Below are 16,147 nucleotides of genomic sequence, written 5' to 3'. Positions count from 1 at the left end.
CTCAAGTTCTTGTAATCTAAAACAAGTAATCAATCACCAATTTCGACACCATGGAACTTCCTTTTTATTAAGGAAATATATTGAGAAATTATAAACTTGTCATATGGAATCTCATTTTTTAAATAATTTGCACAAATTTTGACAGTGAGAGAATCATGATTTAAAGATCAAGCCCCTACTTGGAATTCAATAACATCATGTATGCAATAACCACACATCTCATAAACTATGTAGACCTATACATCACCATATCATAATCATGTACCTTTGAATACTCAATTTCTTTTTGACAGTTTTCGATAGAATTCCCTATAGTTGAGCATTTGGCACTACTTTTGCATGCATACCATGTCCAATTTAAAGAATTTACTTTTTGTTTAAAGTCATCTCCTGAAATAACCAGACAAATACATAACAAGGCTGTATTATGCTCTTAGGTATTGATATCACCTGTGAAAGTCCAATATAAAGTATCAACAATGAAATCACGTGCAGCATATCTCTTCATGTTAATCCAAATGAAAACACAAAATACCCATGTAAATTGTGATACATATTATGCAAATGAGATAGAAATTTACCACCTCAGATTCGTACAACCGCAGTGAACAGAATACTATAAACTAATGATGATATAAATCATACAACATACAAATCATGATCAATACTGAGAATTAAAATATTGATATATCATACTTCATAATACAGTCCAACATGCTTTAGTTAGTGACCACCCGTATAGAAAGACCACTTTTTCATTTTCATTGAATACCTAGTGTTTTTTACTCGAAAAATAATAAAAAAGCAATTAAAAATCATACAATTTTGGATGTTCATGTCAATACTAAAGAAGTATTAAGATCATGACAATTTTAAAAGGATCGCAATGTTGGTTCCTTGCCACTTTGTGAGTTTTTTTTAATTAAGGCATTACAATCAAATGAAATGCACTTTTTCACGAAGCGACTCCAAACTTTCCATGTCCATTTGTATGCACGTTATCCTCAATTCATCAAATTAACACAATCTTCCCAGAAATTTAAGAAGTACAGCTGCTTTTGCGTAGATTTTTAACTCCTTAATCAGTTGCTTAAACCAGAACCTTAACAGATTCCACTCCAAAAATATATAATTTCAGACACTGAATTACACTTATCTATAGTTCCCAGCTCTTGGGAGTGATAGAGGAATTAAGAGTTACTCTTTACTGTATTCAAATAAAAGTTCAATCTAGTAGAAAAGATATAATGAAATCATCCGAGGTATATTTTGACCTAAACGTACATTTCATAATTTCCATTTGATTTCAACAACCAATCATTCATACACTACTAAAAGAAAACCTCCCAGTATTAAAATGTAAAAGTTTCATCTCTTTGGTCTGTCACAAAAATAGTAATCATAACAACGATTAAATTTACAAGCTTCAATGCATTCGGTGTTACACAAATTGATAATGATAATAATGATGATAATGATGATTAAGTCTATACGAATTTGCAATTTTTTCAGAGGATTATAACGTGCTGAATTATCAAACACGTGAGAAGAGAAAGTATGGAAGAGATAAAAGGGAAATTATGAGAGTTATTATAGAATTGCTCACTATGCATGTTTATCGTACATTTAAAGAGGTATGTTTGAATACGCAAGCATTAAAGTCACATATGTGCATTTAAACCCGTATCATTTGAGGCACTTTAATGCTAATCAAAGCTAAGGATCTGCGAAAGATTTTCACAACCCAAATAACAACTGAAATATTCTTTTCGATAATACAGCCGTTGCACTGCGAAAGCATCAATAATCCAAACTGAGGTTCACTTTGTCTTTTTTTAACAGAGTGTAATCATGTTTTCAAGCAACAATTAAATGCACTCTCATCCTAAAGTGAAGATTGCGCTTTGCATTCACATTAAGAAGAAAACAAAAAGGCTTGTCCAATTGTTAATTTTTTTGTTCTGTCGCTCTTTTCTTTCTTTGATTTTGAATTATTGCCAAAAAAATAAATCATAAGATATCCTGGAAAGAAATGATCACTATCCTGACTTGGCCTTACAACTAACATGCAAGCTTTAGCCAAAACATGCAAGCTTTAGCCAAAACATGAATTTGTACAATAATTCTATTTATTCATAAAAACTGGTATTTTTGCAAAGGCCTATCAAAATATTGAGCCTAGTAGAGACTGATTAAAAGGGAAATCTTTCTTGGATTTGTGAAGATCACTTAACCTTCACTATTTGCAAAGTCTTATCCACAACATGTATTTGTGTACCCCAATTCTTTCTATTTGCATTTCATATTTGATATCAAGGGCCAAAGGACACTTTGAGCGTCCCGTCATAAACCCGCTGACTACTGAATTCATTTATTGCCATAGGCTTAACACACGGGCCACCTGCACCACTGCACTAGTTTGGCCATGAGGGATTATACCACCCTGCAAGGTCACTGACAGGTGGTTATCTCATCAAATCAGCTCTCAATTAACATAAAAGGGGATCATGGGGGACCAATGGTCACCGATTAGGCATTGTTTTCTATAAAGAGGGCGCAAGTAGCTATAAGTAGTGCAGTGGGGCTTTAAGATAGCCCACTTAACAGAGATATTATCTTGGCTACCTTCTTGAAGATTACTCGCCCTTCTTCTTCTTGGCTTTGAGAGTGGATAGATCACCCATCAGGTTGCGGTTTAGGATCTTGGTGCCGCACATCAACCCGGCGTAGAGAGCGCCTGCAAAGCCACACGTCATGATGTCTTGCCCTGTATGGGGGGGAAGCAAATAAATTTGTATCTCTTTTTATTTATTTATTTACCAATCATGGGATGGAACACCCTTATCATCACTAATGCTGTTTTTCATAGGTGTCCACAATTCTCATTGTAATCTATCAAATGAAAATGTATTGTCACTGTATAAAGTTCTGGCATTAATACCGACAAATATGTTTTTTATAAATGTACAAAATAATTCATATTTTAAATAATATAACCTAGGCTCTATTTTCTGTAAATCTTCAATTGCGTTAGAGTATAAAGAATATAAAAGTGGTTGTCTCTGTAGAGAATCTCCTGGGGGGTGTTTCACAAAGACTAAGATTGACTCGAAGTTGGACTTAACTATGGCAGGCCATTCATGCCACTGATTGCTCTCATTACTGGTCTCTCGATTATGATCTTTAGATATTTTTTCCTTCAATAATGAACAATAAAAAAAAACTCAATTCTGTAGATGTGTGACCATGATTTGTACATCCTTTGAGACACCAATGCCAGTAAATAGTGGGAGTAAACAGTGGCATGAACGGCTTGCCATAGATAATTCCAACTTTAAGTCGATCTTAGTCTTTGTGAAACACCCCCCAGGACTAAATCTACATTACATCCATTTCCATTCTCTTTTGTATCATAGAGATATACATGTAGGATAGTGATCTGAGGGTTTAGAAGTGGTCCAAGTCTCGAAAACATAGTCTCTCCTTAAGGACTAGAGCCTAGGCCTATAGATTCAGACCCTTTTCTTACACATGAGTAAGGGATCCGCGATGATGGTTTCAGGAATGAGAGCAGCCAGGTCTTAAAGCCTGTCTGCACTACTTAAATCTATTTGCGCCCTCTATATAGCAAACAATGCCTAAGCGGTACCCATTGGTCCCTCATGATCCCTAGTGCAGACAGGCTTTGACAAAGAATAGAACTCCTTCTTTAATATAGACCAAAACCCAATCCAATAGGCATGGCCCCAATGCTCTCCCTGTTCCAAGTTTTACCCGCAAAATCGAGATCGGGATGGGGGATGGGTCCGAGGGTTCGAAAGTGGTCCAGGTCTCACAAAAAAGTCCCCTTAAAGACTACAGCCTAGATCTTGTCCTCGTTCATAAGTGCAAGATATAGGATGGGGATGGAGGTCTCGGGCCTAAGGTTGGTTCAGGTCTTGACACAGAGAAGACAAAATAGGTCTTTATTCTTTAAAGCCTGTCTGTACTAGTTTGGCCAGGGGAGTTAGACCTCCCTGCAAGGTCACTGACAGGTGGTTATCTCATCAAATCAGCTCTCAATTAACATAGGAAAAAGAGGATCATGGGGGACCAACGGGCACCTATTAGGCATCATTTGATATACAGAGGGTGCAAGCAGCTATAAGTAGTGCAGTGGGGCTTAAGACCAAGAATACCTAAGTCACGTTCTTACCTGTAAGATATAGGTTGGGAATGGGAGTCTCGGGCCTGAGATTAGTCCAGGTCTCTGCGGTGAACCTCTCCTTGTTGTGGTCCAGTCCATACATCTCACCAGCAGGGGCACCAAGGTAGTACCTGTTGCTCAAAGGAGAACCAGCTTCAAAGTAATCAACCTAGATGCAAAGAAAACAAAAATAACTTCATTTGTCACAATTTAAGTTCTCACATGTTGTACTCCTTAAAAGCCCCTCTAAAGTGTTGGGATGTATAGTAATTGTGATTTACTTGTGTCACCCAATATTTTTACATCACATGGTAGCAGCAGTGGGATGTATAGTAATTGTGATTTACTAGTGTCATCCAACATCTTTACATGACAGGGTGGCAGCTGTGGGATGTATAGTAATTGTGATTTACTAGTGTCATCCAACATCTTTACATAACATGGTGGCAGGGGTGGGATGCATAGTAATTGTGATTTACTAGTGTCATCCAACATCTTTACATGACAGGGTGGCAGCTGTGGGATGTATAGTAATTGTGATTTACTAGTGTCATCCAACATCTTTACATGACAGGGTGGCAGCTGTGGGATGTATAGTAATTGTGATTTACTAGTGTCATCCAACATCTGTACATAACATGGTGGCAGGGGTGGGATGCATAGTAATTGTGATTTTAAATACTAGTGTCATCCAACATCTTTACATAACATGGTGGCAGCGGTGGAATGCATAGTAATTGTGATTTACTAGTGTCATCCAACATCTTAACATAACATGGTGGCAGCGGTGGGATGCATAGTAATTGTGATTTACTAGTGTCATCCAACATCTTAACATAACATGGTGGCAGGGGTGGGATGTATAGTAATTGTGATTTACTAGTGTCATCCAACATCTTAACATAACATGGAGGCAGGGGTGGGATGTATAGTAATTGTGATTTACTAGTGTCATCCAACATCTATACAAAACATAGTGGCAGCGCTGGACTTGTATGCAATCTCGAAAGAGGGCTCTTCCCATATACTTGAATGAAAAGCGTGCTTTTCCCATATGATAGTACATGCATAAGTGACATCAAATAAGAACACTGACCTTATCCTCCAACTGTGGGAAGAGCTCCAGGACACGCTCCCACATCTTATCAGCGATCCCCTTCTTGATAGCATCGTACTCATCACCTCTATGATGCATCCTGGTCTTCTCCCATTCCTCAAACCACTCCCAGTTTGCTAAGGTCACCAGGGTGCAGGCAGACTTTCCTGTGAGGGCATTCAAGAAATATGGATAATTTGTTTAACAAGGAATTTGCACCATACTAGCAGTATTGCCATTTAGTGTGTCCTATAATACCATAGAACTGCATGGGCATTACCAGTAGACAAACTGGGAATTAGACTAAATATTTATTAAACTAATTGGAGATTAGACTATATGGAAATTAGACCAAATGACTATTAACCTAAATGGCCATTAGACCAAATGATAAGTAAACAAAAAGATTGTTAGACCATGTGGATAGTAGACAGGCTGGTTGTAGACCAAACGGAAATTCACCACTGGAATCCAGGGACCCATTTCACAAAGCCTTTTTTTCAATGACAAAGGACAAAAACCAGTGACAAATTTGCTGACAACCAATCAGAAGCCAGGATTTCAGTAGCTTATAACAAAAACTGTTATTTGTCACTGATGACAAGTTTTGTGAAACACCCCCTGTCCTGCATGGGTAACCTACTCACCTGGGTATCTCTCATCCCAAGTGGAGTCCTTGGCCGACGGGAAGCTGATGAAGAGGAGCGGGACCTTGGACTTGGCAGCCTCTTCCGCAGACAGATTAGCATAAGCCTTGGTGATGCCGTTCAGGTCGTTGTTGATGAACGACCAGTACTGTCTTGCAGGGAGGTTCAGGTCCTTGGTTGATCCCTTCAGACCCACGAAGACAGAGAAGCCGGCCAACGCGGTGCGGGTTCCCTTGAATTTGTCCATCAGATCTAAAGAGATGGAAAAGAATTGATGCTTTAAAGCCTGTCTGCACTAGATTGGCCAGGAGGGATTAGACCTCCCTGCATGGTCACTGGCAGGTGGTTATCTCATCAAATCAGCTCTCAATTAACATAAGAAAAAGGGGACCATGGGGGACCAACGGTCACCGATAAGACATTGTTTGCTATATAGAGGGCGCAGTAAGTAGCTATAAGTAGTGCAGTTGGGCGGTGATGATCAACATAATTTGTTTGATGATGATGAAATTTTGTTTGATGATGATTGCTTTACTTAACTGTTCAGAAAGCATGTATCTGCTTGTAAGTAACAACCAGCGATTGTTTGGCTCTGTGTGTTTGGGACACAATAATGCTAGTATTCATTGTTGCAAATATCAGCTTTACATATTATTTATGTAAAGAGATGTCACGATTCTGAATACAAAAATTGAAATATAAAAATGTAAAAGGTAAGGCTACTTGCTATAAGCCTAGTGATTGCACTTATAAGAGATTTGGCACATATGGAATTTTCAAAATTAACTTTCATACGGGTCTTAGGATAAAATCATATTTCCTTCATATTAAATTGTTTATTATCTCACTGTCTTATATATTTTGTTCATGCTTAATGTCTTCTAATGTAATACAAATGATTGCTTTCCTTTGGTTATTAGTCCCTGTTGATTAAATAAAGATTATGAGAAAATCATCCTGAAAGCCAATATTCTTTTACAGTTTCAAGATACATTTTCTGTGGTGATTTTATATCACAAGAGAGTATGAAGCTTGCAATACTTCACAATGTTCCTTTTTTAAAATTGACGCACAACTCGGTCATTGTAGATCTTTAAGCTGGTTATCGTCTAATTAATGTTTCCAAGAGAGAGAGAGAGATAGACGGACAAAGAGATGAAGCAAACTTACCATGTTTCTTAACGATCTCTAGAGGGAGCAATTTCTGGTACGTGTTCACTAATCCAGCATCTGAGATGATGAGAGGAGCATGGATGTCAACATCTCCTGTTGTCCTGGCAACGCGAACACCTACACGCCCAGAAAAATAATGTCAATGAGGATCTCAAGACAGGGGCCCTTACCAGGACCCTATCCCCAGCCTTCTCGATGTTGAGTATGATGTTAAGTAGGGCCTCAGTTTAAGACTGCATGCATTCTTCCATGTTTTCATTCATTCATTCATTCATTCACTCACTCACTCACTCACTCACTCACTCACTCTCACTCACTCATTCATTTATTCATTCATTCATTCATTCACTCACTCACTCACTCACTCATTCATTTATTCACTCATTCATTCATTCACTCACTCACTCACTCTCACTCACTCATTCATTTATTCACTCATTCATTCATTCACTCACTCACTCACTCACTCACTCTCACTCACTCATTCATTTATTCACTCATTCATTTATTCACTCATTCACTCACTCACTCACTCATTCATTTATTCACTCATTCATTCATTCACTCATTCACTCACTCACTCACTCATTCATTTATTCACTCATTCATTCATTCACTCACTCACTCACTCACTCACTCTCACTCACTCATTCATTTATTCACTCATTCATTTATTCACTCATTCACTCACTCACTCACTCATTCATTTATTCACTCATTCATTCATTCACTCACTCACTCACTCACTCACTCTCACTCATTCATTCATTCACTCATTCATTCATTTATTCACTCACTCACTCATTCATTTATTCACTCATTCATTCATTCACTCACTCGCTCACTCACTCACTCGCTCGCTCACTCACTCACTCACTCACACACTCATTCATCTAATGGTCATGCCCAATTCCAACTCACCGCATGCTGCACCATCACTGTCAATGAGAATCTCTGGGACAGGAGCCCTTACCAGGACCCTACCCCTAGCCTTCTCGATGTTGAGTACGATGTTGAGTAGGGCCTCAGTTTAAGACTGCATGCATACTTCCATGTTTTCACTCATTCATTCATTTATCAATTCACTCATTCATTCATTCATTCATTCATTCATTCATTCATTCACTCACTCACTCACACACCCACCCACTCATTCATTCATTCACCCTCTCCCTCATTCATCTAATCACTTTTCTTCCTTCTTTCCTTCATTCATGCATGTCCAATTTCAACTAACCGCATGCTGCACCATCTCTGTCGATGAGGATCTCCGAGACGGGAGCCCTGACCAGGACCCTACCCCCAGCCTTCTCGATGACGGGTACGATGTGGTATGCGATCTCGCTGGCCCCGCCCCTTGGGTAGAAGCCACCATACACGTAGTGGTTCATGAGAAGGGTGTGCATCATGAGGCTAGCATCCTCAGGAAGGGTTCCTGACAGGCAAATAAATCGAGAAGCAAGAATTTTAATAATAATAATAATATTAAACATACAAAGCGCACATATCCACCATGCATGGTGCTCAAGGCGCTCCAACTATTACCCCGACTCTGCTAGGCACCCGATTTCGGCGCTCACAGCATTCAAGGAGTTCCTTCCTACCGGTACCCATGTAACACCCGAGTGGAGAGTGGCAAATATAGCTTAATATCTTGCCAAAAGGACATTAGTGCTGTGGCGGGACTCGAACCATTAGCGCTATTCAACATTTTGACAAGTTAATGAAATAACTTCAATTGTTTATCAATTCTACTGCAATGGGATCAACACTGAAATCTGAGACAGCATTATTAGAGAGACAATTTATAAGAAATTCCACACAATCATCACCATCCGTATAGTCTTGTTCCCATCTGGGTAACTTTGCCTACAATGGTAACTACCATGGTAACAGGGTTCAACAGCCAATCAAAATCAAGGTTTCCATGGTATTAACCATTGATGGCAAAGTTACCATCAACAGTAAGTTTTATGCAACAGGCCCTGGTCTGACTATTAACATCGAAAGGGTGTACCTCTAATCAGTAAATAAGTACACACGTAACAGTAGTGATACATTGTGTTTCGGTGTTTTCATACATGTACATCCCAAAGACAAAATGACTTATTTTTCTGTGCATATTCACTGAGCTCAGTGTTATAATAAACAAAAATGTGATGTGTACAACGCTTTACGTCTTCATAAAATAAAGACGCCGCCATGGTTGCCACGTCATATCTGAATACGACCAGGGGAGTGTTTCACAAAGACTAAGATCGACTTTAAGTTGGACTTAACTATGGCGGGCCATTCATGCCACTGGGTGCTCTCACCATTGGTATCTCAATTATGATTGTTAAATTTTTTTGTTTTCCTACAATAATGAACAAAAATAAATTCTGTAGATTTGTGACCGTGATTTGTACATCCCTTGAGAAACCAATGCCAGGAATGGTAAGAGGAACTAGTGGCATAAACAGCCTGCCGTAGTTAAGTCCAACTTAAAGTTGATCTTAGTCTTTGTGAAACACTCCCCTGATACTGCATAACTCACCATAATCTCCAAAACAGTAAGAAAGCACTGCTTTCAGGTCGTTGTTCTCTGTCACACCGTCGAGGAAACGCTGCAGAGAGATCTGAGAATACTTGAAGTACTTGGTCATGGCACTGGCCATGCCTGTGGAGATCAACAGCTGGCAGATTCTCATTGGGAGGATCTTAAACAAGAAAGCCGTCTGCATGTGTTTTCTCTGCTCCTACATTTGGAAATGCGAAAAAAGATCTTTGTTTTTGTTTGTTATAATGAATAGGAACGAAGAGCAAATTTAGTTGTGAAAAGCTTCAAAAGAGCTCTAATCAACTACAGAACAGCTCTACTAGACTATTTAAAAAAACAGCTGAATTTAACTTATAAAAAAACAACTAGAAAATGCATAAAGATAAGTATGAGAAGATGGCAGATTCTCATTGGGAAGATCTCAAACAAGAAAGCCGTCTGCATGTGTTTTCTCTGCTCCTACATTTGGAAATGCCAAAGTTTCAAAAGCGTTATAGTAAACTGCAGAACAGCTCTACCAAACTTACATATAGCTCTAGTTAGAAAATTAAAAAACTCTGGAGAAACTATAAAAAGCATAAAGATTACCGGTCATATGAGAATATGGCATGTTACACTATAGGAAGAATCTTTAGCAAGAAAACTGTCTGCATATATTTCCCTACATTAGGAAAGAGTTTAAAGATGCTCAAGCTTGAGTATATAGAGGGCAGCACATGGACGCCGCCATAATCTTCCAAAGGAAACTCAAATTCTTGTCTTACAAATGGTTTTTATAGACAGGTTTTCTTGTCTTACAGATGGTCTTTACAGACAGTGGGCTTTCTATACAAGTGGTCTTTATACACAGGTATTCTTGTCATCAGATGGTTTTTGTAGACAGGTATTCTTGTCTTACAGATGGTCTTTACAGACAGTGGGCTTTCTATACAGGTGGTCTTTAAACACAGGTATTCTTGTCATACAGATGGTTTTTGCAGACAGGTATTCTTGTCTTCCAGATGGTCTTTAAAGACAGTGGGCTTTCTATACAGGTGGTCTTTATAGACAGGTATTCCTTTTATACAGGGAGTCACTGAAGCAAGTTCCACTGTACCTTCATATAATAGATGAACTTTTCGATGGCTGCCTCTTCCTCGGGAAACATCTTCATCAGAGATTCCCGAAACCATTGCTTGCTCCCCGATTGCATTGGAAATAACTTCTTGTTCTCGCCCTCGCCGATGACCACCGTGTCAAAGTTCTTGTCGATGGGGTCCCAGAGGAGTTGGCCCTCTGTCAGTTGGTCTATGTAGAGCCGTGTGATTGTGCTCTGTGCCATCTCACCGATGTAATGTATGCCTGAGAAATGTTGGAATAATAATCAAATCAAATCATGAACAGAACAGCTCCTGAATACAAACAGTCTTTAGTTCACCTCTACCAACCCACTCATACCCTCCAATCCTCCAACTCTGGTCTTCTACACATCCCGCTTTCAAAGAAATCTTGGGGGGAACGAGCTTTTGCTCATGCCGGACCAGCCCTGTGAAATTCACTTCCATAGGAGCTGAAGAACTCTGACTCTCCAATGTCTTTTAAGAGCAACTTTAAATCCCATTTGTTCAATTTCGCATTTTGAAGACAGACATTCATTCATTTTTTCATTTTCTTTCCTATGTAAATGTACACAATTCTTTGTCATGATGTAATGTGTTCCCTAATATTTCGAAGCGCCTTGAGCATTTAATTAAAATGGATAATGGCGCTATATAAATCTCATGTATTATTATTATAACAATAATGGTAGCTTCTTATATAGCTAACATGTTCATCAGGCCATGATACTCCTGGTGCTTCAAGATGACACCAGTCATAGTCGAGCAGCCAAATATGTAATGTTTTGGTGGATCAGGTACCCATTTACACCTGAAGGGAGGGTGCCAAATATGGATTAATGTCTTGCCAAGGGACCTTCGTGCCAGGCTGGGATTTGAACCCTGAATCCTTGGATTGAAAGTTAAGTGAATGAACCACTATACCATGACACCTCCACAGAATAGAGAAGGAGTCATGTGCATTAATATCCAAAAGATGCAAGTCATTTCGAAATGACATTTAAAAATAACTGCTAAAACAAATAAACACCCATTGTACTTTGAACATCACTGAGGTTCTGTATTGAATACAAGGAAAAGTTAGTCTGTAATTAAAAACATTATGATTCTCTGAAATGGATGAAATATATACAGATAAATAGCATTTGTCGTAGGGGGAACAGTGCATGGAATTGCTGTATATTGTTGTTATATCTACAAAAATTGACAAACATGTACCTACCCACATCAAACTCATAGCCCTTCTCCACAAAGGTATGACAGCATCCTCCGGCCTGGTCGTGTTGTTCTAGTACCAGGACCTTCTTTCCCACCTTAGCCAAGATCGCTGCAATGGCCAGACCTCCAATACCACTCCCGACCACGATGGCATCCAGATCCTTGGGCACCTTCTGTGGGGTGAAACCTGTGTGTTCCAAGAGATAATAATAATAATGGTTATTATTGATACAGTGCATTATATTAATATTTGTACTTTTCAGTCACGCAGTAAGTAATGTACACTGACCAGTGACCACTGGATTTCAAGCCCATCCTGCCCATGTACATGTATGTACATGCAACACCTACACTGCAATAACCCTCCCTATCACGACTGCATCCAAATCATTGACACCTTCTGTGGGGTGAAACCTGTGTGTTACAGAGATAATAATAATACTGCTTATAATATTTATACAACTTGCAAATCAATACTTCAATGCACTTTACAGTCATGCAGTAAGTAATGCAAACAAACCACAGGATTTCAAGCCCATGTACATGTACCTGTATGTGTGCAACATCTACACTGCAATAACCCCCCCCCCCCCCCCCCCCCTCATGATGGCATCCAGATCTCAGACTTGTGGCACCTTCTGAGGGTGACCATGCTGACCTGACATTTGCACCTGCAGCAATCGCTCCAGGTTTACTTTGACCTCCCAAAAAATGCATAGGGTTTTATTATTATCATTGGTATTGTTGTTGTTGAAAGAACCCTAGTCCATCATGATCAGTCCAGCAACTGGAAAGTTCTGAAAATTTTAGTACATACATGTAGCAAATAAAAGAGATGTTCAAAAGATGTGTAAAATTTACATTTGAGCGATTACAACTTTAAATATTTATAATTTTTCTATCTTATACCAGATCAACCCTTCATTGTGCTTCCATATATGTTTTCTGTTTTTTCTCTTTTAAACCAACTATATTTTAGGGTGGACTTTAAATCTTATAGTTAGCTAATTTCTTTCTTTCCTATATTTTTTCTTCTTCTTTTCCAGATAATGGCAAACCAGCAGTGGACAAGGTACTTCAAAATACCTGTATACAGAAAGTCAATAAAAAGAAAAGATTAGATTTGGTTGACTGGGCTTGCTCACTATAACAAAGAACAAAGTTCTAAAAATGTACTTATTCAGCAGAAAAAGTACAGTGGCAAAAGAGGAAAAAGAACAGCATTAACTGGTTAGATAACTTTCTCTTATTGTAAATTACCTAAATATAATTGTAAGTATCCTCGGCTACTATGTCAAAAGCCGAAATAGTCCCATGCTATTCTATTGTTACACTGGCTTCCAGTTAGCCTACTATATAAACATGTACAAGAATACAATACTGGATAATTTTTCAAACTTGGACATTTTTGTCTACCACACTTCTCTATACATCTGCTCACTCTTTCAGCGACAGAGATTTACATTCAGTTCGATCTACTCTGTACATCAGCTCCTTCCTACATGTATCTCAGTCCCAAATCCTGAAAACAGGCTGGCTTTGAATCTTGTTACAGGTAATGCATTGCCCTCATGCCTATGAAACAAACTCCCTGCATTTCTGAGAAATAGTACTTCACTTCACTTCTTCCCAAAACGTTTGGAAATTTAAAAAAATTACTCCTACAATTCTGAACTAGTCCTTAGATTAAAGGCCCACTGCACTACCGGTAGCTACTTGCGCCCTCTATATAACAAACAATGCCTAATCGGTGACCATTGGTCCCCCATGATCCTCTTTTTCTTATGTTAACTGAGAGCCGAGTTGATGAGATAACCACCTGTCCAGTGACCTTGCAGAGCGGTCTAATCCCTCCTGTAAACTACGGCAGATAAGCTTTAAGGAAAATCATCCTGTATCCTCTGGAAATATAGCACATCAAAATAAAATGACATTTTCCAAGTGAACACCACTGCTTGGAACCATCTTTTCTTCTTGATTTTTTCACCAGACCGATACTTTACCACAATTAAAAAAAAAAATGTTTGCTCACACATGCATGGTGCTTGTGATACAATGCAGGTTATCTACATGTAGGCTTCTTGTTGCTGCTCATTGATCCTAACAACTCATATAAGCCCATCTACATCCCCTCTCACGTATCACTGTATAGATTTAAACCTCTCATTGGATCAAAGTCCGTACAAGTTTATATTACAGCTTTAAGTGCCTCTGATTATCTGATTGATGTTCGTCTGTAAAACCTAAACACACACACACACTTCCTACCTTTGATTTGACTTTCAAGAGTCATTCACCTACCATGTATTTATCATCGGTAGACTAAATTATTTCATTATCATACAGACGTCATAGAAGCGACATGCTACAGGTCTATAAGATAATGCATGGAATCAACGACCTCCAGTCAACTAATTTCTTTCATCGTACCACTGTCACAGTAACAAGAGGTCACCAGTTCATACTACAAAAGAAACATGTAAAATCTAAATTGAGGCAGAGCTCTTTTTCACAGAGAGTAGTAAATGAATGGAATGGTCTCCCATCATATGTAGCAGAAAGTCCATCACTCAATTCTTTCAAATCAAATCTTGACGAGTACTGGTCACTGAAGAAGGACAAGTTTAATCCTGATGAACTATTCAACAGTCCATCCATAACTGCACAACGCCAAATTCAAGAGTAACCCACTAGCAGACACCGAGGGGCAAATAAGTTTTGTATAACTTTATGCCTACTTCCAAGGCATGATATCCAAGGTATGATACCTGCCTGGCGTGTGCACAGGCATCATCTAATGTACATGTATCAATCTAGAAAATATTGCTATGTAGACAGAAATGACCATCTGGTATGTAGAATTCTTTTATTAAACTGACATTTGTCAACCTTCCTCATACGAAGACAGTACATGTATCTCTAGGTAACCCTAAGTTGCTGCATACACACGGGGGATTAACTAGCCGCTTTTTTGTGGTATTAGAGTAAAAACTAAACAGTTTGCCCTCAGTCTTTCTTTATCTAGCAAAAATTATGATTGGAAAGAAAATAGATATAATTTTCATTAAAGACCTTATCCGATGAAAATACAACTCAAAAATAATTGAATGGAAAACTGAAAAAATTTAGAACTAGTATACAAATAAATTCTTGCAGCCATAGTTTAAACTGTTACTGTCAATGGAAGATGTCATCATCCTTCAAGACCTTCATGCGCAGTAACAGTTTAAAATACAGCTTCCAGAATTTCAATACAAAATGCAACTTCGACCAACAAAATGCTGAAAAAGACATCTAAATGCATCATACAGTCAAGCAGGTAAGTGGAACCGATGTAAATTTTTTGGCCTATAATTATATACCTACTACTTCTAGATCTAGGCCTAATTTTCAAGTACAAATGGAATGCATCGGATATGAATCTGCTAAAAAGACATTTGAGTCCAAAGTTTGGTGGCACTTTTGGCATAACGTGACTACCACCAACTTCTGACAGGTGACCCTATGGCCGGCTTCTGGGTAAGAGAGGAGCCAACTCTACCCAAATCAGAGGCTAACAAACAAAAGAGACAGTATTTCAGTCTAGATCTAAATTCTACATCTTGCACTTAGTTTAACATAGGCCTAGATCGATCTAGTTGATGACGATGTAGATCTACGACTTTTGTGGGGGAATGTTTCAAAGTTGCTCCCAAATTTATAATTCAAGACACAAGATAACCTGACTTAAAAATCAAATACTACTGACACTAAGAAAGACGAAATCCACAAACAAACGGCCAGATAAGCGAGATAAGCAACGACCTAAAATTTACCTTGCTTGATAACTTTGTCCCGAGCGGAGCTGTCGGCAACCATCGGGGCTGGAGGGCGGGCACAGTCCTCAGCAAAAGGGTTGGGACCGGGTTTCAATTTTGACACAAGTACTACCACAAAAATGGCCAATAGAGCTCCAAAGAGGCAAAATGCCAAAAGGATTGGATTGGCAAAAGCCCATGTTACAAGCTGGCTACTGATCGACATTGTGGATCGTCTGTAAAGGTTCAAATCCCTCCGTTTCTTCGTGTGACCAAGTCACCGGATTGTGCATGTAAACGGTACGAGAAGGCAAAAGGACAATGCCAATACGCGCAGGGCTAGGGAGATGCATGCTAGCATGCACCATGCAAACGCATCGCACAACGAAAACGC

At 38.8% G+C, this 16,147-nt stretch overlaps 1 protein-coding gene across 1 annotated transcript; it reads right to left on the bottom strand.

The window, feature by feature from the left end:
• Window positions 1-2,501: 2,501 nt before the first annotated feature.
• On the bottom strand, window positions 2,502-16,083 carry LOC115919953 (all-trans-retinol 13,14-reductase-like). The gene is made up of 10 exons (XM_030974697.1): window positions 15,772-16,083; window positions 11,961-12,143; window positions 10,738-10,982; window positions 9,639-9,840; window positions 8,340-8,537; window positions 7,100-7,219; window positions 5,930-6,181; window positions 5,283-5,449; window positions 4,196-4,355; window positions 2,502-2,767 (listed from the first exon to the last, which is right to left on the bottom strand). The coding sequence occupies exons 1-10, from the start codon at window positions 15,977-15,979 to the stop codon at window positions 2,637-2,639; spliced, it is 1,866 nt and encodes a 621-aa protein (XP_030830557.1). The 5' UTR covers window positions 15,980-16,083; the 3' UTR covers window positions 2,502-2,636.
• Window positions 16,084-16,147: the final 64 nt, after the last annotated feature.

Source organism: Strongylocentrotus purpuratus, unplaced genomic scaffold (assembly GCF_000002235.5).
Source record: "Strongylocentrotus purpuratus isolate Spur 01 unplaced genomic scaffold, Spur_5.0 spur5_contig_866, whole genome shotgun sequence".
Lineage (NCBI taxonomy): Eukaryota > Metazoa > Echinodermata > Echinoidea > Camarodonta > Strongylocentrotidae > Strongylocentrotus > Strongylocentrotus purpuratus.
The sequence above is the reverse complement of the archived record's forward strand: the minus strand, read 5'-3'. Positions and strand labels throughout refer to the sequence as shown.